The sequence below is a fragment of the Castor canadensis genome, chromosome 6 (assembly GCF_047511655.1).
Source record: "Castor canadensis chromosome 6, mCasCan1.hap1v2, whole genome shotgun sequence".
In the NCBI taxonomy this organism is placed as follows: domain Eukaryota; kingdom Metazoa; phylum Chordata; class Mammalia; order Rodentia; family Castoridae; genus Castor; species Castor canadensis.
The window spans coordinates 168504202-168528637 of NC_133391.1; the positions used below are offsets into that span (position 1 = coordinate 168504202).

Consider the following 24436-nt stretch of genomic DNA (forward strand, 5'->3'; position numbering starts at 1 on the left):
CCATTTTAAAGTGAACAACTCAGTGGAATTTGCTACATTCAAAATGTAGTATAAATAACCTCTAATTCAAGAAGACATTTGTTACCTTAAACTTACTTATTTAAGCAAACACATCCCTTTTCTCTCTCCCAGGCCCTAGCAATTACAAACCTGTGCTGTATCTCTGTGAATTCACCTATTCTGCATACTTCATATCCATGGAACCATACACTACATGGCCTTCACCTGGCTGCTCTCACTAGTACAATGTGTTCAAGGTTCATCTATGTTGTTGCATGTTCAGGACTTTGCTCCTTTTATGGATGAATGATATTCTGTTGTATGATGCACTGTATTTTGTGTATTTGTTCATTCATTGATGGACATTGGACTGTGTCCATTCTTTGACTACTGTGAATAATGCTGCCATTAACATGCATATAGAGGTATTTGTTTTTACTTCTTTGGGTTATATTTGTAGGAGCAAGATTGCTACATCACCTGTAATTTTACACAGCTTTTTTGAGGAACAGCCAAAATGTTTTCAGCCCTCATGTACCATTTTAGGTGTATCTGTCTCCATTGTGTTTTTCGGTTCAGACACCTGTTTTTCACACATTATCTTCCTTTTCATTTGTTCCTTCATTCCAGAGAAGATTGTTTGTCCAATTAAAGGCTTATTGTGACCCTTTGTCTTTATATCACTCTCCTTGAGCCTGTAGAAGGAAGGACTTTGTCCAGCTATGTGGGCAAAGTTGACCCAACTCTTTGATTCTGCAGCCTCATGGAAGGAGGACCTCTGCATCCTCTCCTTCACTGTGCTTGCAGTAGTGGCCCCATTGCCCTGCTCTGTACACTGAGGTCTGTTCCTCCACAGGACCTTCACACGTGACTCCCAGCATGCAAAGGACTTGTTCTCACCTCTCTACCATTATAGCTCAGCTTCAGTGTCTCCCATTCAGAGAGGCCCTCCTTGACATTCCCTCCATTGAGGCTTCTATGATGCCTTTTCAAAGCTTCCTGAGCTTTGAACCAGTCTTTCTCACAATTTGGAATAATGCCCTTGCCCAATTACTCCACCAGCCACATTCTCAAAAACCCAAGGACCGACTCTTATCATCATTGATTCCCTTTCCCTAAACAACATATGCACCTTGTAGACACCTGCTGAATAGCTCCTAACTGGATGAGAGAGTGAATGACTGAATCACTGAGTAGCCCTTCCCTTACTGCTGTGCCAGTTACCACTAACTATCTTGTGCTCAGCATCAGAAAAGCAAGGAAGCTTGCTCCTCTCCTGGTTGCTCATAAATTTCCTCAGTCACAGAGACAGCTGTGCTTCATGACGGCCAGTTTCATAAGAGATTCATTTCTTGGTAAGAGTCACATCCCTGTTATTTTCCAGTGTGGATGTTTGTGATATTTTCTAAGTAAAACCACCACATCCATGAGTTCTATCAAACAGCAAAAGCCCTTTCTCTCAGACAATCTGCACAGCTGGTTTAGTACACTTTGTTTTCTCAGTTTTCTTATATTTGCTCTTGGTTCTCATGATCCTGGATTCCTCATCTACCTCATTTGAAGGAAGCTGTTATACTTTCTTTTTTTTTCACCAGAACAGATTAAAATCAATAAATAGTACTGCTAATGTGTTTCCTGGACAAATCCCAAATGCTTCAATACCTCTTTTCATCACTTAATCCTCTGGACAGCTTTATAAATGATATGTTATGTTTTCCTCCAGTTTTTAATAAGAAGAAACTGATAGGTTTAGCAATTTGTCCTAGAGCTCATGGTAGAAAGCTACAAACCAAGATTACAACGTAGGTTTCCTGAATCTGGACAAAATGCTTTTCTCATGATGTCATCACCTTGGAGTCAGCCTGTCAACACGTGTCACTGCAGCAAGCACCCCTCCCAAAAATAGTTTGAATGGCCATAACCATCTCATGTCTTCTTCTTGGCCAAATTCTAAATCAGCAACTTAAATAAATGAATGACATCTCCTACTCCACACAAACATATATTGAATTTCTAGTATGTGCCTAGGACTCTTCTTGGTTCCAAAGAGACAAAGATGAATTAGACTACACATTTATAAATAGATAAAATGGTAATTTTATATGTATCTTATCACAGTTTACAATGTGTATGCTATTTGGGACAATTAATGCTAAGAGGGTGCTTTAGTAACCTTAGCAGTAAACAGATTATTACATTTCCATCTGCTTTCATTGTCTCATTGTTTAAAAAAATTGACCCTGAACTTGACAGAAGAAAAGGGTTTCCTTATAGCACCCTCAACAAATAATTGAGCCTGCGTAATAATAAATGTGATAATGTGTATGCCCAAGTAAGCAGAAGTATAGGGGAGGAAAGGGTGGGAGAGGAAACTGTAGGTTTGTCCATTATGATTGCCTTCTCTAATCCTCCTAAAACATCAGCCCAGTTTACAGATCTAGAAACTGAGGGTCAGAGAGGTTCCAGACCAGGCAGATAACAAGAGTTGAAATTTGATACAAAAGTTTTTCACTACCCCAGGCTGTCTTATGGGGTATAAATACTTCCCATTCTTTACAAGTAAATAACAATATTCATAAACATTTTATCACATGAGGTCATGACCTGGCAAGGTAGGATATGGAAGAGTTCCTGATGTGTTTCACTAGCTATTTCTTCCTGGCTCTTCAATAATGCCCATCACATTCAACTCCAGACTTTTTTCTTGAAATTCTTGTAACATGCTTGAGATAAGAATGTTGTCTGGTCTGTTTCTAATTTCCCAATGGAATAGACCTAAAGAAAGAGCAGTCCGTAAGAAAATGTTCTATTGCTGACTTTCAATGTTATTTCCTTTCTGTAGCCAGAGTACATTAGTACTGGCAGCATTTAGTCCTTCTTTCTCCTTTTTCATTTTGCCTCATTATCTATTTGACAGGCAGAGAAGTCAATCACAAGCAGCCCCTCATGTTCATTCACAGACCAAAGCTGGCCATAAAGGACAATGTGGACCACTGATGGCTGCCCACAGACACGGCTGGCCTAGGGCACCTATTTGAATTCTCTTACCCCTAATTTGAATTTCTCTTCACTTTGTAAGGTTGCATGGTTGTTCATTCTTCCTACAGCTTGCCTTCCTGCACATTCAAACACAACCATTTCAAAGGCAATCTTTATTCAATCTACAACTACTCTTTAGAATAATTAAGCATCCCTAAAGAATATTTTTCCTGAAGTTGCATCCCAAAGACTGAAGCATCTAATTTCTACTTTTAGCTTTTCACCAAGAACCCTTGAAAGGGAACTCTGAGCCCTTAGGAAAGAGGTGAAGTCAATCACATCAACATGTAATTATCACTAATTACTCTGACCTTTTCTATTATTGTATCCACTAAGACTTTACAAAATGAAGAAATAACACCCTTACATATGTGTGGTTTAAAGACAATCAAGCAATACAAAAGGAACCAAATATGCCTTTCTTCCTTCCCTTGTCTCCCAACCTAGAGAATATACACTGTTCTCAGTGTATATTTCCAGAAAGTGTGTGTGTGTGTGTGTGTGTGTGCGCGCGCGCCCGCACACACAGGTTTTCTTTTCTTTTTAGAAAATTCAGGATGCATCAATTTAAATCTATGTAAACTTTCTCTCCAGTACTATATGAAAGTGGGTTATCCCATACATTCCGTGAGCTTTTGGCAAAGACTGTATTTCCAGATCCTTCTTTCTAGTGCATATCCCACTGGCATAAATACTTTTTATGAAGAAGTTCATAATGAAGAAGTTCTTTGATGAAGAAGTTCTTCTCCTTCCCTTTTTTCGTATGTGAGATTGGCATGACTCTGGGAAACCAGAAGGCTTAGCAAACATAGATGGAGATGCCCCTTCAATACTTGGTTGTGGACAGTCACTCTTAGACATATGAGCAAATTTGAGTTTTAACTGTTTAGCACACATAATGTTAGAAAACAACTTCTGTATGTTGTTTGCAAAAACAATCACTGGAATAAAGCTTTAGAAGGTTGGGTCAGACTCACAAAGACCAAAGAACATAGTTCTTACAGTATCAAGCTTCATTATTAAAATCCAGGATTCAGGTAGCAACTGGCACAGGCGAAGGAAGGAAAGACTGTCACTGCACTGCTGGTCAGCAGTTAAGTCTCTGCTGTGTCAGGGCATGTGTTACCCCAATTTACAATGTGACCTTGAAAAACTGTGTATTCCTGTCACCACAAAAGACACTGTAACCCAATTCCAGCAACCTGTGAATATGTTACCTTACCTGGAGAAGTGATTTTTGCAGATGTGATTAAGGTTAAGGGTCTTGAGATGGGGAGATTATTACATACTATCTGCATGAGTCCAGTCTAATTGAATGAACCCTTGAAAGCAGAGAACTTCTCCTGCTGGAGTCATATTTCAAGGACAAAACATTCCATGTGCCACTGCTGGCCTTGAAGGTGCCATTCCACAAGCCAAGGAATTCAGACAACTTGTAGGCACTGGGAAGGGGCCTCAGCTAAGGAAACTGGGATCTTAGTTGTATAATCACAAAGTGAATGCTGCCACTAAGATGAACAGGCAAGGAATGGATCATACCTGATGATTCCTGGGCATCATCACTGGAGACCCATATGGACTTGCTACCTATAAGAAGAGAAAACCATCAGAAGATAGACTTGTGCTGTTGTAAGCTGCAAAGTTTTTGGCAATTTGATTATGGTAGCAATAGATGGAAAGTAGTTTTAGTCATCAAATAGCTTTCATTTTCTGTCTAGGTAGATGCCTACTTTGGTGATATTTTCCATAAACAATCTTAGACACTGGGAACATTATGGAGGAAAAAAATGCATCCCATAAATGATGATTTACTTGCTAGCAAATAGCATTGTTTGGTTTGCAAAGAGGTCTGTCACCTGCTCTCTTTTCCAAAGGCATTCTTCCTCCTTTATCAAAGTCAGGAGATGTATCACAGGCCTGCTGCTTACTCATCTTCCTCCCAATTAACTTCAGAAGTGTTCATGTACAGTTAACATTGAAATAGTAAAGGGCTTAGAGTATTAGCCTATTAAGTTTATGATTAACACTGTTCTCAAACATGGAAAGACATAAGCAAGGAAAAGCAAAACAATTCTGAATGTTTTTGAGACTATATACTATTTATAGTCTTTGCCAAATCATAACTTACTTTAGACTACTAGATAACTAAGGTGGTATAAAAAAATAAGATTTGTGCATTTTGTACACCAAAGTTAATAAAGTTCCTGCCTTTAGAGCAACAATTCACCAATAAAACTGATAGACAAATGAATGGATTCATTCCTCACATAGATTCTCTGTCATCCATCCCCTCCAGACAAATCTGGAATAAGTGTATGATTTCTGGGATTTGAATAGAGATACAAAGAGAAGTCATTTTCATTCAAATGTTTAACAAATACCTACTTTATACCAGGTACCCTGCTAGATGCTGGTCACATGGTTGACAAGAATGGCACACTCTGTTTCTAGGGATCTGTGAGAAGGAAGCAGTAAGTGTAGTGGGAATGGGGAAAGGAACTTGAATGAGCATAGAACAAATGAAATTAATGTGGGAAGAGAACAGAGAAAGCCTTCCTATCCTGTGCCATGGGAAGGACTTTGAGTTTGACTGTGAGTGAAATGGAAGGTCCGAGAGAGGACTTAATGTTCCAATGTACATTTTCACAGAATCGCTGCAGGCACTCCATGGAGCTTCCCTGGGAGCTGGGAATGTAGGGAAGAAGCAGAGACTGTATAAGAGACAGGAGATGGTGGTGGCATGGATCAGGCATTGGCCTTGAAAAAGGATTCCAGACATGCTTTGAAGTTGAAGCTGGCTTGGTATGCTGACTAATTGGATAAGGATGTGTGGGAAAGAGAGGGGTCAAGGGTGAACAGCAGCAAGGCTACTCTGTGAGTTAAGCAGTTGATGCATGACAATACAACCATTCAGGAAACCCTCAAGTCAGGCAATGGTTAACACCACCATTCTTTATCCCATTTCACTTGTATTTCATTATTTCCCTTGTTTTGGTTTTTTTTTTAATCTCTTGATCACTGCAGCCTGAAATATACTTTATGAAAGCCTGTTTTTACTCTTATATTCCTTTTCTACTCATCAGCAGTTTGACTCAGGGTCTCCATGGTGAAGGAAATTCAGAACTAAACAAAAAAAGACTGTCTTTGCTCAGGCTGCTATAACAAAATATCTTAAAATGAGTAATTTATAAACAATATTTATTTATTGTTCAGTTCTAGATACTGGAAAGTCTAAAATCAAGGTGCCCTCAGAGTCATTGTCTGGTGAGGTCTCACCCGACTTCAGAGATGGCACTTTTTTGCTGCATCCTCACATGGTAGAAGGGGAAAAGAAGCTCCCCCAGGCCTCTTTCATGAGGACATTGAGCCCACTAATGAGGGCTCTACCTAATCACTTCCCAAGGGCCTCAACTCTTAGGAGATGACCTTGGGGAATAGATTCCAACATATGAATTTGGTGGGAAGCGGGGACATAAACATTCATACCTTTGCATTGATCAATACTAAGTTGGTGTCTTCACCCCTCCCCTCCCCATGATGAGGTTGTGCACAGCCTGCTTATCACTGCGTGTATACCACAGCCCACCGTATCTCACCTAATAAGGAGTGTGGTTAGGGCTGATAGGAATTGTCAGCCATTGGCACATTGTCCTTGAGATATGTCCATGTGGTAAAAAGGTGGGGAACCATTGCTCTAAGACTGTAGCAACTCCAAATTTCTTTGACCTTGGAATGGCCTAATATTATATATTTAATTTTTTTTACATTCTGTAAAAACATTCCATGGTGAGTAGTTGTGATTACAATTAAAATAGCACAGTGTGTTTCTTGGAGAATTTTAGCAAATTACCAGATTAAATCAAATCATTGTGAAACCGGTTAGGAGGTAGAGGAAGCACAGAGAGTTCAAACACAGCCGCTGATAATAAATCAAGACTCACTAGATGTTTGAGTTCCAAGGTATCTGTGAGGAAACAAGCATGGAGACTCCCCAGGTCTTTGTGGGAAAGTAACAGGCACAGAGACTACATGACACCTGGCTCACTTCCTCATCTAGAGGAACGTGGTAGAAAGTCTTCAGCAAATCCTAGCCCTTGTCTGATGCGTGATCAGAGACCTGATAGGGCAAGAAATACATACACAAAGCATGGAGATGACTACTTAGCCCTAGAAAGCAATCAGGGTAAGTGTCTTGGTCTGCAATTTCTTCCCTTGCAGCAATATACAGCACTAGACAGAAACCAGCCACTGCCACCCAATTGTGGGACCCCTCAGCTGTGGGAGCTCTGCTCTCTGCTCTTTCTCTCTCAATAAACTTCCCAGCCTTGCTCACGCTTATCTGTAACTTTCATTCTTCGAAACCATGAAATAAAGATCCTCGGCTCAAACAGAGCAAGTTGGTAACAGTTGGATTACAAGTATAACTAGTCCATTTGTGTGGTATGTAAAGTTTCTCCCCTTCACACATTTTAAACTCAGTCTTTTTGTAGCTGTTTTTTTCTTTCTAATCAACAGATTTTTAAATCCTTTCTATTTTAGAACATAAAATAGAATTAGCCATAAGAGTAATTATATTAAGATGAGCTTTAGAAAATTCTTGAGTTTCTACTTTCCATTTTTCAGATTATTTCTATAGGGCATTGATGCCTTGATATTTTTTCTTATAAGTCACTTTACATACTTTGTGGAGCATCCTAAGAATCATAGCCATTTCTTTACAAAGAACAGTGAAATCTGAATGACAGATGACCTGGGCTGACAGCAGAAGGCAAAAGTCCCTTTTGTTTTCTGGTTATTCTTAGGGTGGCCACTGAGCTGATTAAAAGCAGTTTTTAAGCAAAATCTGAACACTTCCTCAAAACCAAGAGTGACACAGTACTACATAGACTTAAAGTCCTCTGAGTGTGGCAGTTAGGTCAGTAAGGACACACAGTGGAAATCACATCTTTGTGGCCATCTTGTGACCTGTTTTTAATTGTGCTCTGTGTCTTTGCAGTTTGACCTTTCTATGCAGATTTCTAATCCTTGGATTCTTAAAGCATTACTCCCTTCACAACCAAAGCAGTAAAGAAATTGAACAGCCAGCAGTGTCATTATCCTACACTCATAAGCCATCTGGTGGCAGTAAACCAAGAAAAGCCACTCTTAGGTGTTTCCTAGAGTTGGTGAGAGCCTTACTCCCGCAATAAACTGCATCTAAAAGTCTGAATGACTGCATCTTGTTATTCAGAACACCTAAAATGCCCCCATATGAAGAAACAGAAAGTTTACCTAATATTTGTGAAATACTTTAGCAGAAATGTTAAAATTAACATTTATGAAAATACTATGGTGGATCTTTTGTCTTATGTGAATGTGGTAGATTTTCATTGCTTCAGTAATAAATAAGTGGGCTGCAGAGTGGCTCAAGTGATAGAGTGCCAAGCAAGCATGAGACTGAGTTTAAACCCCAGTACCAACAAAAAAAATTGTTGCAAACTTAGGAAAATACAATTTTATTACCTCAGAGTTTTGTACACCAAAAGTCCAAGGGGTTTGGTTGCTTTATCTGCTTGGAGTCTCTCACATCCGAAACAAAGTGTCAGCCATCTGGCTCTTAGTGGGAAACTTGGGAAAGATCTGACTTCCAGGCTCATTTCAGATTGTTGGCTGAATTCATTTCCATGCTGTTGTAGACTGGGGCCGCATTTCCTTGCTGGACTTGTTCTCAGGCTCTAGAGGCCGCTGTATTCCCTAAACATGGCTCCTTTCTTTGCCCTTTTCTGCAGCCACAGTGGTGGTCCTCCTTCTTCATCATTCCCCATCTCCTCTGCTCCGTTTTCAGCCACAACTCTCAGTCTGACTCTTCTGCCTTCCTTGTCTGCCTTTAAGTGTTCATGCGATTACATTGAGTCTAGCAGGATAGTCTGAGGTCATGTCTCTACTCTAAGGTCAGTTCATTAGAAACCTTAATACCATCTGCAAAGCCCCTCTGCAGCAGCACCTAGGTTCATATTTGACTCAGTCAGGGAGTAGGATCCTGGAGGGATATCTTTAGAATCCTCCCCACCACTATGAAGAATAAAAAATGCAAACAAACTGTATATATAGCAGCCTTGATTTTAAAATTCAAAGACTCTGAGCTGCTGTCATTGGCCACATTATTCAAAGTAGCAATGCAGACCAGTTTATGAACTGGAAAGATTTCATCGGTACTTTTCTTCATAAAAGCTGACCCATGTTTTCTTTTAGTAAGGCATCCAGAAATTTTAAAATATACTTCAATAATTAAGATTAAAGACATATCCTCTCAGGAACAAATATCCAAGTCACCTTAATTTTACTGGGTTTTCTGTGTATTTTTCTCTTACAGGAAGAAGAGATGTAATCGCATTTTCTCTTCCTTTTTGCCATCTCCCACCATCTGCATACTAAAGACTTTTATTCTCAAACAAAGCTGGACTACAGATATTCTCCACAGTTCTAACAAATCTTGGCCAAAAACTGTAGTTCCAGCCAGAACTCCACAATACCGCTCTTCAAATTATTGCTGATCAGGTTGTCTACCCTTCACAATGTTCTTTGGCCCAAATAAAACCACCACATGTGCTTTCAGAACTTTTAAGTTCATGAGATAGCTATTCGCAGAGATGTGTAAGTTTCTAAGAGATGAGAGGAAATTATTTTAAATTTTTCATTATTTTCTTCCAATTTGAGCAAAGGGTTTAAGCCATTGTGATCCAAGAACTGGTTTTATTCACAATTTTTTGCCACAAATTTCAGAAGCTTTCCCCCCACCCCCAGGGAAGAAATCTAAGAAGACTTTCTTAGTGAGTTTGAGCTGCCATAACAATGTCATATCAATTAAATGGCTTAAAAACAACAGAAATTATTTCTTACAGTGCTGTAGGCAGGAAATCTGAGATCAGAGGACCATCATGGATGGGTTCTAGTAAGAGTTCTCTTCCTGATACAGACAATTGACCTCTCCTGTGTCTTCACAAGGAAGAAAGAGAGCTAGTTATCTCTCTGGGGTCTCTTTTATAAGGACCTTCCATTCATGAAGGTCCTACCCTTATCACCTCCTCAAAGCCCCACATCCTAATATTATCACATTGAGAGGATATCAACATTGCAGGGGGGAAGTCCATCATGAGGTGTAATAGTACAGAGAGGCGTGGACACCAGCAGGTGTTGGCTCAGAGCAGCAGGGACCTTCTGTTCCTCCTCCCCTCCTTTGTGGCTGCTGAGTCCAGTCATTTTACCCCACCAGGTTGAGCAAGGACACTGAGCAGTCACCTTAGGGAAATGCTGACAGCACTCATCAACTATGAGTCCCCAGAAGGGGAGGACTGGAGTTTCACAGAAGAAGAGGAAAGATACAAAAGCTTATACGGTTCTTTACCACTGAATATACTTTCAGTTTTTGGCTGGTTGTTACTGGTATTCAATAACTACCAATGAGTGATCAAAGCAATCATGAAAACAAGAAATGTTCCTCAAGGAATCCTTACAATCTAGATAAGTGAGCTTTTAAAAACCACATAGATTCCCAGCTTTAATAAGTCATTGGTGTACAGTTTGTTAAAATTTCCTACAAGTAAATATATTGAAAGATTACATATGGGAAATTAGGTAACGAATTGAAATGAAAGTTAGAAATGTTGTTTTAATAATAGCTACTAATAATCCAGAACATAATACAAAATCTTGAGTCTTCACACCCACAATTTGACATTTACAAGGCAGGTAGCCAATTACTGATAATCCTTTATAAGTTGGTTTTGTTCTCCTACTTCTTAGAACACAGAGGACTGAAAATTCAAAAAATTGGATCATGTTGACATTGCTCATTATTTACTGACTCACCTGATGCTTGTTTCCCTGGAAGCCATCTGCTTAGTGAAGGGAATATTGGACTTCTGTTTTGCAATGCTTCCCAACATATTAATATATGTAATGTATGTATACATGTATGTGTGTATATGTATACATACATGTATATGTAATATATATAAAAGCTTAGGTTTTGTGACTTCTCATGAAATTACATTGACTGATGAGGAACAACTTGAATTGCTCTTGACCCATGAAATATTCATTTAGCTGTTGTTGCATTTATAATTGGGCCTTGACTGGCAACTCATTTAGCAAGCATAAAAATGCTTGCTGGAGTCATGGCCCTGGTGGGTCCACTTGATAGGAATTGGAGGTGCCAGCTCCAAGGCTTGAATATAGGGAGCTTCCAACGTGTGAGCATCCTGAGTTTCTGAGCTCACCACAAAAAGGCCGGTGTAAAACCCTAGCTAGGGCATTAGGGGAATAGACAAGGCAGGCAAGTATTGGCCTTGGAGTTGGACTTCATGACACCATCCCAAATTCCAGAAGGAGCCACTAAAAGATGAAATCCCAGTGATACAGCTTATGCCCTGAGCACAACCTGTTTATAAACAACTGTGAGCAGGACATGAGTGTTTGTGGATCACAAAGGACCACATGCACAATTAGGTTCTCAGTTAATAGTTTTAGCCACACCGCATTCGCTCTTTTTATCCCTCTGATTTCCTTGTAATTTAGCCCAATGGGAAACTTTTAGCAGACATTTCATAGAGCAGTTAACTCTGTGGCGACCATCAATTTTAATTGGAATCATGTAGCTAAAGCCCCAGGTAGTGCTTGACAGCAAGAGGGTGTCTTTTAACTCAGGTATTTCTGATTCTGCTCTAGGCTTCTCTGGAACAATGTTCCCTGATGCATGACTAACTCCAGAAGGCTCAGGCCCAGGCAGTCTTAAAAAGGGAACAGTGTTTAATAGTCAAGAAAAGAGGAGTTCACCCATTTCTTTTGGTAATTTGCATTTATGAGGGGATTTGGGAGTGTCAGGGAGTTAAATGCAGCAAGGAATGCTCTGAGTACAGAGTGGCAGTAGGGTTTGCTGCTGGCCCCAGCACATAGCTGGTCTTTGGCCACTGAAGCATTCTGTCTCTGTAGCTCTCAAAGTAATTACCAAGCCATCATCATCCTGATTAACAAAGAAATTGCTTTCCTTGGAGAAAACAGTCAGGTGCATAGTAATCCAAACAGCAAGACTGTACTAATCTTTAAAAAAAAAATAGGGCAACTTACCTCCTTAGAAATAGTTCTGACATGGCTGTGATGAGGTGCCAACTTGTTCACAAATGTGGAGAGAGAAGTCAAGAGCTCTTCGAGTCAATGCAGCCTCCGTTATTAATGCCCAATAAAAGTACGTAGAGGTATGGTTAATCCTAATATGGCTAATACTGCTTGGTACTTATGATTGGTGTTTCACATAATGTTCTGAGAATTCACTTCAAAGAATGACGCTACATGGCAGACTTAACTCAAGCAGGGCTGGGAAGCCACCTTAATTTCTCTCCCTTATAATCCAGTATGCTCATTTCCCATGCAGCTACAGAACACCAACCACAGCTCTTTCTGTTCACTAGAAGCTATGAAGATAGGTCTTCATTGGTCTTTTCTGGCAGAAGTGGAAGATACTATAGACAGGAGGGCAGTCAGGGCCAGACTGATGCCTACAAATTTGGTTGCCCTCTTGGGGCTAATGAGATCAGGGCTAGGACAAAAAAAAAAATTAAAGGGATGTACTTTTGTCTCAAAATATGCATTTTCACATCACATTATTGTCTTATGTTAAGGACCTCAGCATGCCCTGAGTTACATCCAAGAGTAGCCTAGGTTGTATAGTTGAGGGGAGATGTTTTATATGCCCCTACCTTAGCCCAGCTGTATGCACACCCCTAGAAAGAATTTTGATTGGCATATATGTAGAATTCTGGTCTTAATGAAAATTATACAATCACTTGAGCATCAAAAAATACCTTCTTGAAACTTGTTTGAGCCCAATTGTTTGACAAGCCATTTTCTAGGGAGGAGGTAGATTTGAAACATTGCAGTTGGTATCAGGAAGACTCCCATTCACCCTGGAGTAAAGCAGGCCACAGACCATGTGTTAGTTTTTCATTGCTGCTAGCAAATTACCTCAAACCTTGGGACTCTAACCAACATAAATCTATTATCTCACTCCGTGTGGGGGTCAGAAGTCCAGACACTGGTTTCACTTGTTAAGATCAAGGTGTTGATCGGGTTGTGTTCCTTACTGGTGTATTTGGGGAAGAATCTGCTTCTGACTGTTGGCTATTTCCAGTTCTGAGCAGAATACAGTTCCTTGTGAATGTAGGAATAAGGGTCTGAGACATTTTCCTGGCTGTCAGCTAAGAGCTGCTCTTAGATCCTAGCTTACCCTCTCTCTGCATAAGATATCAGAAATGGGTGACATTGAAGTGTCTTTCTATTGGAATGTGTTGAACTCATCAGGCAGGTCAAGGGAGACTTGCTTCTATCTACTCTTGGTTATTGGCCCAAAGATCCTGAAGTTTCACTTGCTCCTGCTGTCAAGGTGCATCAGGTGGAAGTAAAATATTGGATGATGCATTACTGACCATTCACAGCAACCTATCTGGGCCACTTAGTAACTAGCTAGATAGCAGAAGGATGTAGCTCAGGTAACTCATGTTGATTAAAAAAGCATTGACAAGATTTACTCTGGTGAATGGTGAACCAGCCACAGTGATGTAGATACAGGTTCTGGCTTAAGATCTCATCAGACTTTCATCACTGTGACAAATACCAGAAAGAAACAATTTAGAGGAGGAAAGGTTTATTGTGGTTCATGGGTTCAGAAGTTTCAGTCCATGGTAAGCTAATTCTGTTGTTTCTGGGCAGTCGGGGGGGCTGAACATCGTGGCAGCAGGAGTGTGGAACAAAGTTGCTCACTTCATGGGGGCCAAAAAGCAGCCAAGAGACAGACGATGGGGACCAGGGAAAAGATGGATTCCCTCACGATGCACCTCCACCCCCTGTGACCCACTTCATCCAACTAGACCCCATCTGCTAATAGTCCATTCAGCTATGAGTTCATCAATCAATTCATTGATTAGGCCAGAGTCCTTATCCAGTCACCTTGCAATGATTGGATCCACCAGATGGGGACTGAGCCTTCAACACTTGAGCCTTTTGGGGGATACTTTATATCCAAATCATAACACCAGGCTCAGTAAAAATGGAAAAGCTATGCACCAGAATTGCTGTTTGCCCCAAAATGCCACCTCTCCCTGTCAGGCCCCCTGTTAATGACGACAGTGGCCTGTAGGCCCCATCTCTGCACAGGTGTGCTTGGCTTATGTATGTGCTGGCAGTTGACCTGGGTCTGCTCCTCAGCCTGAGTGTGTGATTTAAGCCTTATCCTTCAAATTTGAAGCGATATTTTAAAATAATTTCCACTGAATCCACACGAAATGCTTTCTTGCTAGAAACATATTTATCGCACTCTGTGTCCTTATTTCTTAAGTCACAATCTATGACTTGCTGCTACAAATGTTAAGGAAAATAACCTATGTCCAAATTTATAGAATTACCACTTAAGGAAAGATTTTACTGAAGCAAAAAAATAGTAACATTTCCATCCATGTCGGCCTGCGTTCATTTCAATTGCACATTTAAAAGTCACTTTCAAAAGAGATTGGTTCTCAGATTTTTCATCTGATAATGTAATGTGTAGTCACATCAAATGTGCATCTTCTTACTTTGCCAGACTGTGACCTTCTATAGGTCAAAGGCCACTTTTTCATCCTAAGACTTAGCACTGGCCAGACTCAGAAAACCAAAAATCGTATGTTCTCCCTCATATGTGGTCTTTAGATCTAAGGCAAATACAGCAATGTTGTAGGACTTGGGTTACATGGCAAGGGGAGAACATATACAGGAGGTACAGGGTTAGATAGAAAACCCAAAACATGAAAGCATTTGATGTCCCCACTCCAGAGGAACTAATGCAGAACCCTTAAAGCGACAGAGGTCAACACAAGAATGGGATCAGGAACCAGTGTAAAGATTAGTTAGAGATGAATTAACCTGGGTTGTAACACATTTGTACATGAAAGCAATGCTAAGAATCTCTCTGTATAGCTGTCCTCAACTCAACTAGCAAAAATGCTATGTCTTTCTTATTACTGCCTATTTCTACTGTTCAACGGAACTGGAGAAAAGTGCAGAACAAGTTCTGCCTGCAAGGGAGGGGGGTGGGGGGAAGAGGGTGAGGGCGGGGGCAAGAGGGAGAAATGACCCAAACAGTGTATGCACATGTAAATAAATGAATAATAAAAAATGAGAAAAAGACTTAGCGCCGAGCGTAGAACAAAGCAGGTGCCCAGTGAAGGTTGGTAGACTTACGATTTCAACTGATTTATCTCTGTAATTCTTTCTTTCTATTCCTGGAATGGATAAATCTGTTGAAACCCATAACTCCTCCAAAATTTTGCTCAATATTACTTATTATAGTAAAAAAATTAGATGTATGAATATCCATTAATAGGGTAATAATTTTTTAAATTATGAATTTGTGATCTATTTATATAAATGGATACCAAAAGTCACTCAGTAACTAAAGTAAATCTGCAGGTGCATCATGGAAAGAGACAGTGTGACACTTTTGAAAGATAACACAAAGTTGTATGAAGAAATGCAATGAGAAAAAACCTACACAAATTTTTAGATTTCTTGAAAACTAGGAACTAAAGTTGTCAGTGTTGTTGTAAAGCCTTCTATTGTTTTCTCTCTCCACACTTGTGCACTTTTCCATGTGGTGTGATAGTTGTCCTCCTGATGTCTTTCTTTCCTTTCTGATGTGGGGTCCCTGGGCAAGGAGCGGCTGGAGCAGTTAGCACTTATTGAGAAGACTGGCCATGCCCTCAGACCACCTGGCATGGGTTAGGACACATCTCCAGTGACCTCCAGCTACATTCTCAAAGGGAAGATCAAGGTCAGGAACATGCCTTCACTTCTAGGTAGCCCCATCTATCAGCACCATTTTAGGAGCACAAACAAATAAATCCACATTTGTTGACATTATTGAGTAAGAAGGAAATCAGTTACTGTCTTCCTACAGAGAAGCCTAGCTGTTTTGTGACTGCAGCTCTCTGGGGGAAGAATAAAGGTGAGGGAAAAACTTAGCAAGACCAAACTGCCCCCAGCCCCAGCAACTCTGCATCTGAGAGGAGAGTTTCTGGTTGGATGACTGTTCTGGTTGGCTACTGTTGGTAGCCAGGTAGAGGCAACTGACCCATCTGGCCAACAGAAGAGCTCTTCCTTCCCTTCCCCTACACCCTGGTAAAGAACAGGATCTCACTACATAGGGTGGGGATAGGGCCAGTGATTTTGGAACCCACACACAGGGTCTCCCAAAGTCTTTCACATGGAAGCACAAAGCAGAACTGCCATTGACACACAGAGGCAAAATTATATGCAATTCTTCAGACTCGTACTCTAGATTTAGGAAAGCAACATGCTGCTCAAACCACTTATGGTGATTAGTTCTTAGACTTTTGGGGGTCTAGTCTCAGAATATGATAGAAGCTCTGTATCTGTATCACAGGAAAAAACATGAATAACCTACATATAAAAATATTCAAAACTTTGACAAAATATTATGTTCAGATACCTCATCCTAAACTGAGCTTCAGATGAGAATCCCAGTTAAGGGTTGGCAAACTCTGGGCCACAGTCTTGATCACACCCATGACCTATTTTTGTCTAGAAATGAGTAAGAAAGGATTTTATGTTTTTGAAGGTTGTTGACAGGAGTAAAGAGAAGTGACAGAGCCCCTATGTGGCACCATAGGAAAAGTTCATGAGCCTTGATTTAGATGTTCATGGATAGAAAGATTTCTATCCTTTTTCACTACAGCAAAAGCAAGCATACTGAATAAGAGGCCTGATGCACATAATTTCCCATTCCGATGTGTACTCACATCAGGTAATTGTTGATAAATTCATTAGTTGCTGAGTAGTAATTACATAGTCAAGAAATTAAGATGATCCATGTTTACATTCTTCTTAGATCTCCCCTCACAATTTGAGTGCTGTTTCTAGTCATTCATGGGTTGACTAATGGAAGTCATAACCACTGGTCTAAATGCTATCACTGCTGGGTGTGGGATTTAGAGCCTAGGAAGTATTGGTCCATCTATTAATTGTGTACACACAGTAGACCATTACATGGCTTCTTGTCAGTCAATAAATATTTTAACGTTCATCCTGCCATGGCTCAGACAGGGGTCTCAGCATGGCATGTGTAAGAACACCTGGGCAGCAGAACACAAGGATGCCAGGTTCACTGAAGCAGGAGAGCAGACTGGGCCTCTGTGTTTGTATCAAGTTCAAAGATGATTCTGACACAGCTGAGGTCTGAACCACTGGGCTACACACAAGTTAAGTGTTGAGGAAGCCCACACAGAAATCAGACCTTTAGGGAGCCCAGCCATAGAGAGCAGGTTCCTTGGCTTCCACACTACTGGCATCTGTGTTGCGGGATCTGTCCTAAGCATTGCAGGATGGTTAGCAACAGCCCTGGTTGTCTCCACCCACATGGTGCCATTACTTACTCCAGCACTCGCCCAATTGTGGTGATCAAGACCATCCTAATAACCCAGATATTGTTACATGCTCCTTGGGGCAAAACTGTCTAGTTAAGACCACTAGTCTAGAAGGGGTCATGTGCTCTTTCACTCAGTGGCATTTGGTGGTTCCCTACTACGCAATGGAGGCAAGAGACAAGCAACAAAGTGAGATGATGCTCTGTACCTACCCTCGCCCCTCACGGTCCTGAGGCGCCAGCTTGAATATCAAGTGCTGCAAGTGCTTTAAAGGAATGTGAGGATAGGCAGAACATAGTGGAAGGGCTGAGGCAGTTGTTACAGTTTAGGTATGAATTATCCCCTGCAAAAGACTCGTATGTTCAAGGCTTGGTCTCCAGCTGGTGGCACTATTGAGAGGTAACTAGATCATGAGTGAATTAAACTGTTGATGAGTTCATAGCCAAGTGGGCAATTAAGAGGTAGGGCTTAGTTGGAGAAAGCTGGTCACTGGGGACATACCCCTTCCTCTCTCATTCTCCCTGCCTCCTGGCTGCTATGAGGTGAGCAGCTTTCCTCCACCATGCCCTCTGCCTTACAACAGGCCTAAAATAATCCAGGCCAAGTGACCACAGACTGAAATCTCTGATACAGTAGGACAAAATAAATCCTGCTTTCAATTGTTTTCTCAGGTATTTTGTCATCATGATGAAAAGCTAACTAAAACATCAAGGCTTAAAAGGTAAACACACACAGCAGAGCTCTGATTGAGCCCTGGCAGCTGTGATGGTCACAATTGATGGCTTAGGTAGAAAGAAGGGCATCCCAGGTAGAGGGCATTGCAGCCTTGGAAGTGCAGACAGCCTCTTCTCATCCATGGTCAAGAGGTCTAGAGGCTCTCAGCTCCATCCCTAAGCACATCTGTGTTGAGGAAGCCCACACACAAGTCAGATCTTTAGGGAGCCGAGCCATAGAGCAGGTTCCTTGGCCTCCATACTGCTGGGATCTACCAGTCATCTGGCAGATTCTGAGTCCTCGTCTGTCTGTTTGCCAGGCTGCACCAAACACATAGCTTTATATTTCTGCTTTGTTGTAGGACTTTCTGTATTCAAAAAATAACCTCAGCTTTGCTCTCTACTGCACTCTGAGCAGTACAGCCCCATCCCTAAGGCCAATGTATAATCTCAGGAGCCCTTATAAGTGCAGCAGAGAGCCCATGGCTGGGCTCTGCTGATTATTAGTTGGAAGAAGAGATGAAGGAGCCTAGTATCAGCCCATGATGTACAGAGTAGGGCCACCTGAGTAACCATAAGCATGTATGGCAGGGCTGGACCCAGGGCCCAAGGGAGTGAGGCCATCTTGGTGTGCACTGACTCCAGCAGAGGCCAGACCATAAGGATAAAGGAGCAGGTTAGATGGAAGGGAGAAGAGGTAGCAAGAGATACAGGAAGAGAAACTAGCCTCAAACCAGAGCATAAAAGCTACCTTTGCTCAAGAGGCAGAGATAGGTGTAAGACAGAAATATCTAATTGTATACAGGCTGCAAAGTTAGGCAGTTCTCAGCAGTACCTACAGTCAGAGTCAACAGTATGAACGACTATAAAAAGCATGTCAAACTCTCGATATTATATGCTGTATTCAATTGCCTTTTGCCTCTTGAAAATTGAGATTTTCCTGAATAATCCAGGATGGTGGTAGGGTTTTACACACAAACTACAGCGAAGAAGCTTCCAGATAGTTGAACAAGCAGCTGATATATCTAAGAAGTATCTCACACAGAGGTAAAGCAGTCAGGGACAGATTTCAGGCCCCTGGATTCCTGAATTCCAATCCAATGGAAGAACTGAACACCCAGGCAACAGCCAACTTGCATTGAGCACCTATGATGGACATGTCAGGCACTCAGCTGAGTGCTACTTATACATGTAAGGATCACATATGTCTCACTTCTGGAAGGTACCTGTGCAATAGTAAGGTCAAAAAGCCTCCCTAATTCTAATACAGAATCAATGATGATTAATCACAGAGGTTTAAAGAACTAAGGGAGTATAAAGGGAAAGACTAATTATGAATAGATCGAGTCCCCAGAAATCTCTTTCCTGGGTTTTCTCTGTGGTTTGATCCCCCATGTGCTACCCAGCTGCAATGGACACATCTTTCATGTGAAATTGTACAGTCATTCAGTTGAACATATGGTGTAATTCCATTGTGGATCCTAGGAGAGCACTGTGTGTTCATTTGATTTAAATAACCCCAGTGAGTGACGGAGGCTCAGAGAAATGAACTGTCCAATAACACTTAAGATGGGGAAAGGAAGCAGCTCAACTGGATGCATTGGAATAAAAGATTGGTCTTCTAATTGGAAAATATTGAGAGAATATTTCCATTTTTCATCTACTAGATAAAAGAATACAGAATCTTCTTTAAGCAGAAACTTCCAAATGGCATGTCATCTGACAATTCAATCAAGATTATAAAGATTATATCTAAGGATTACATAATGTACGCATATTTGTGCTTTTAACAAATCTGTGTTAATGTTTTAATGCTGATTTTGCAAAGAATTTTGCTGCACCAGTTTCTAGTCAGATTAGGAAATCACTTCCCCCATTATGAACAGACGATGCTTTAAGTACAGTGGTGGAGAGCAATGTCTTAGGTTGGACATTGGCTCTTTGTCAAATACTTACTTAGGACCAGGGTTACAGCTAACCACTTGATGAACAACATAAAGCATTACCAAGGTTTTAATTTGTGTACAGTAAATCATGAAGTTAACATTTATAGTAAACATGTAGAAAAAAATTGAGCTTTTTAAAAATTGTGGTGCTCACAGCTTTGTACTACTTATGTTTAAGTGTAATGTTTATGATTATATTTTAATCATAAGTCAACATGTCTCTGCCTTAACTTGCTGATCAGAAGTGTTAACCACAATAAAAAGCTGAGTATCACAGTGAAGGAGTGGTTCTTATGTTTAAGAGTAAGAGGGTGGAATAAGAAATCTTCTTTGCCTTCAAATCAAAGCCCTAAGATCCTCTTAAGATGTGTTTCATTCATTCAGGAATACTTGAGTAAAAGTGGAAACTCAAGCCTTTGGGTTTCTAAGAAACTGTTGCCCATAGAAAAGAGGCCTGCACATACTGGTGTTTATTTAAAAACATGTACTGAGGGCTGAGAATGTGTATAGAATTTAGAGCACTTTCCTAGGAAGGCCATAGCCCTCTGCGTTCAATCCCCAGCACACAAACAATATCAAAACATCTCTATATGTATGTATCTGTGTACATATATGTACATATACATATGTACATACTGAATCTGCTTATACAGGCAGACAATATGTATGTGTGTACATGTGTTTATGTGTGCGTGTCTCAGCCATTTCACTGCCTCCGCTGAGACCTTAACTAATTAATCTGTTTTGCCCATTATATCAGATTAGCCAATTAATAACTTTTTAGATTTTGTAGGAGACTAAACTGGAATCAGATAGAAATTAGAATAAAAATGAATGCTGGAATTGCTATTGACAACATGTAATGTTGATGAAGTTGTTCATTCCTGTTATTTCTTATGGGTTGGTCCTGCACATTTATTGATTGCCAGTGAAATTAGGGTTGACCATTATGAAGTACTTTTGCGAGTCAGGAGGCAGCCCACCCTCATCACAAGGATGCTTAAAGGATGGACTGAGCTTATCAGTCAAGGAAGGGGGCAGACGATAACTTCAGACTAGAATGTACACAAACATCCCTAAGATTCATTCAACTATGAATTCCATAATTCTTCATTTGAAAAACTACCCACTAAATTATAAAGAGTCCACATTGCCACCCAATATTCTTCTGACCAAGAAAATCTGATTAGAATTTGTGACAAACTTAGTATTCTAACAACTTCAAAACTCAACCTGATAAAAACTACTTCAAGAAGGAGTGGTCTAGAATGTCCTTCTAGTTTAAAATAATACTATTAAGCCTCTTTTCCTAGCAGAATGTTTGTTCATCCTCGTACCCCACCCCTGCCAGAGATTGTCTCAGAAACAAAGTTTGGCTAGTACAAGATGGAATTTATAAAATTTGACATAAAAATGTTTTTAATATATGCCCAGTTATATCATCTAAGGAACTAAAGAATTTTGTTTCTATTTTAAGATAAGAAAATGACAAAAACCCAACTTAAATTGAATAACCTTTCCTAGCTTTGCATTAAAATACTGATAGATCCTATTTTAACATGTTACGAATCTTTTTAGATAACAAAGAAAACAGTTGTGTTCAGTAACCTTTTAGCATTGGGCCTATTTTATATTTAATTCCAAAAATATTTTAAATAAATAAATGCACTCCACCCAGATTCTCCACCAGGCCTTGGAGCTCTGATCTTCCCTTCTCCACAGGCCTGTGTTTTACTTATTCTCCTCCACTCACCACAGGCCTTGGAGAACCTCCTAGAGGCTCAGTTCCTTCATCTAGAAAATTGAAATAAGTTTACGGCAAAGATGCTGTTAGAATGCAATGAGAAGATACCCATGTCAATCACAGTGACAGCGTGAAGTTAATTCTATTCTACCTTTTTCTCCAAACTGTCTACGTTCACAGATCCTTAGGGTCTGCTTCATAGAATCCTAGCAGTCAGCAAAGAACCCTATCCTCCCTCAAAGGAACCATCCCCACAGAATTAGAGTCTAGTTCTCAAGTTCTGCATCACTAAGGAGATGCAAATTATACAGCTCCGCCCAGATTTTCTGACCCAGACTCCAGGATAGAGTCCAGCACTCTGTATTTTACTTGCCTTCCATGTAATTCCCAAAATTGAGGAACATTCTCTCTTCTCATTTTCTCCCCAATGATGCCTGAATTCTTCCATTTCCTTTGTCCCTACCATTAATTCACCTCCTCCAGCATCCTTTGTGTTATCCATAGGCAAGGAATAACATTGTCTCAGATACCAGAGTAACTAACAACACCCCCCCCCCGATGGTTCTCCATCAACGAGGGTATCTTGTGTGTTTTGTAGGACTGGAAGAAGGTCTGCCTGCTTTGTAGCTGTGTGTCCCATTACAACCAGCCCCTCCTATTGTCCTTAGATCAGGCTGTGCAATACAGGAAAGACCTTGAGTGACAAATGGTGTTACAGAAACCCTAACTGCGTCCTTAGAATAAATTCCCAGAAGTCAACTTCTTGCTGGGCCAAAGTACGTATATTTTTGAGGTAGGCTCTTTTAGATCTATAAAAATATTTCAGTAAGTTGGAAGCTCTGTATCTGAAAATGTTTCACATTTCTCCAAGAAAAAGAATCCTTTGAATCAAAAAGCTTGTGATTCCCTGGTAAATTGTAAATGAAATGAACTCTGAGAACTTTCTGAAAGGCTCCCATTCTCAGCAGACACAGACAAATCACATCAAGAATTCTGAATTCTCTCCGTCACAAGTTGCAATACAGTTATCTGTGACTTACTCAATCCTTGGGTGTGTTTGTGTTGAAGCCATACCTACTCTTTAAAACTATATTCTTTTTTAAAAAAAGTTTTCTTATGGAAAAATGTTCTCTTGGTGACCACTGTGAAGTCTACTGATGTGTTCTCTTGCTTTACAGGAATGTAAGTTCAGCCGGAGAGGAGGCCCGCAGAAGGATGCGGGAGTGTGAAGGACTGACGGATGCCTTGCTGTATGTGATTCAGTCGGCGCTGGGGAGCAGTGAGATCGATAGCAAGGTTTGTAGAATCTGCATCAATTGAACATTTTAGAGAATAAAGACAACCATGGCACTGAACAATGGCTAACAACCATGGAGAGCTATCTCAGGATTTCATGCTTTCATTCTGAGCTCTGTCATGACTCCAGGTCTAGACAGAGCTTTTCCTTGTATTCTCACAGCTAGCATTCTACTTTTGGACTAGTAATAATTAAAAATCCAGACTGTTGTAAGTTACCCAAACCATATGTGTTCCAGATGAGTGTGCAAACTTCACATCAGAGTACACAAAAGTTTCCAGCTTGATTTTTACTATCCACTTTCGAAAGAGGAAAATATTAAAATTACCTATATGAATGATCGTATATTCTTGTAAATTAGCTTTGTAATAAGTAATTGTATTGTGTCATGTTAAATGCCTGCAAAATCTTTAAAAAGAATGTCAAATGCTAAATCAATGAAGCTGTCAACATGTTAAACCATCAATATCTATGCACTGTTTTAGTTCACAAGCCCAAATGGAATTTGGTGGGCTTTTCCAGTGTTTGAGTTGTTTTGTTTTGTCTTAACTAAATTAGTTTCAATTCATACTAAATACAAATTTGTAATTTCATAATGTCTTGCTATCCACACAGACTTTACCAGTACTTGCAAAGTAATGCATATGATAAATGGGATGCCTCAATTAATGCCACCATTAATGACATTGAGGCTGAGTAATTCTTGGTTGTGAGGCACTGAGCTGAGGATGTCAAGAAGCTCTGCCCACTAAGCAGTTCTGCCAAACAAAAATATCTCCAGACATGGCACGTGTCTTGTGGAGAGCAAAACTGGCTGTGACAGTGAACCACTGCCTTCACCCCATTGCCTTTGGTGCATCAATGAACACAGATCTGCCCAACCCCATTACAGTCCTGCAAACCCAAATGTCACACTATGGTCTCAAATCAGATGGTTCAATGTTCATCTTGGATTAAGAACCTGCTTGAGTAGATGGAGCTTTGAAATGGACTGATTGGGAATCTGGCATACTGTACTCCAGTTGTAAAGCCAGATAAAAAACAAGTAAGAGTGGATCTATCCACTTAGTTATTAACTGACTTTGTGGGTGCTTTTTAACTTTCACCAACATTACAGTTACTAAGAAATTTAGAAAAGTACTGATGTCTGAGCCTCAGTCCCCATTCAAATTTGGGCCCAAGGTATCTTCCGGGACTCCAGCTCTCTGAGTACCAATTCACTTCCTACACAAGCACTGCTTGTTGCC

The 24436-nt window shown here is 40.4% G+C and overlaps 1 protein-coding gene across 7 annotated transcripts in view; it reads left to right on the plus strand.

The window, feature by feature from the left end:
* The window catches only part of Ctnnd2 (catenin delta 2), an 858282-nt gene that overhangs the window by 691293 nt on the left and 142553 nt on the right, over positions 1–24436 (plus strand). For all 7 annotated transcript variants that reach the window (XM_074077729.1, XM_074077725.1, XM_074077730.1 and 4 more), the window contains one exon: positions 23071–23188. In XM_074077729.1, coding sequence (XP_073933830.1) covers positions 23071–23188 — 118 coding nt within the window. The remainder of the gene's footprint in view (positions 1–23070; positions 23189–24436) is intronic.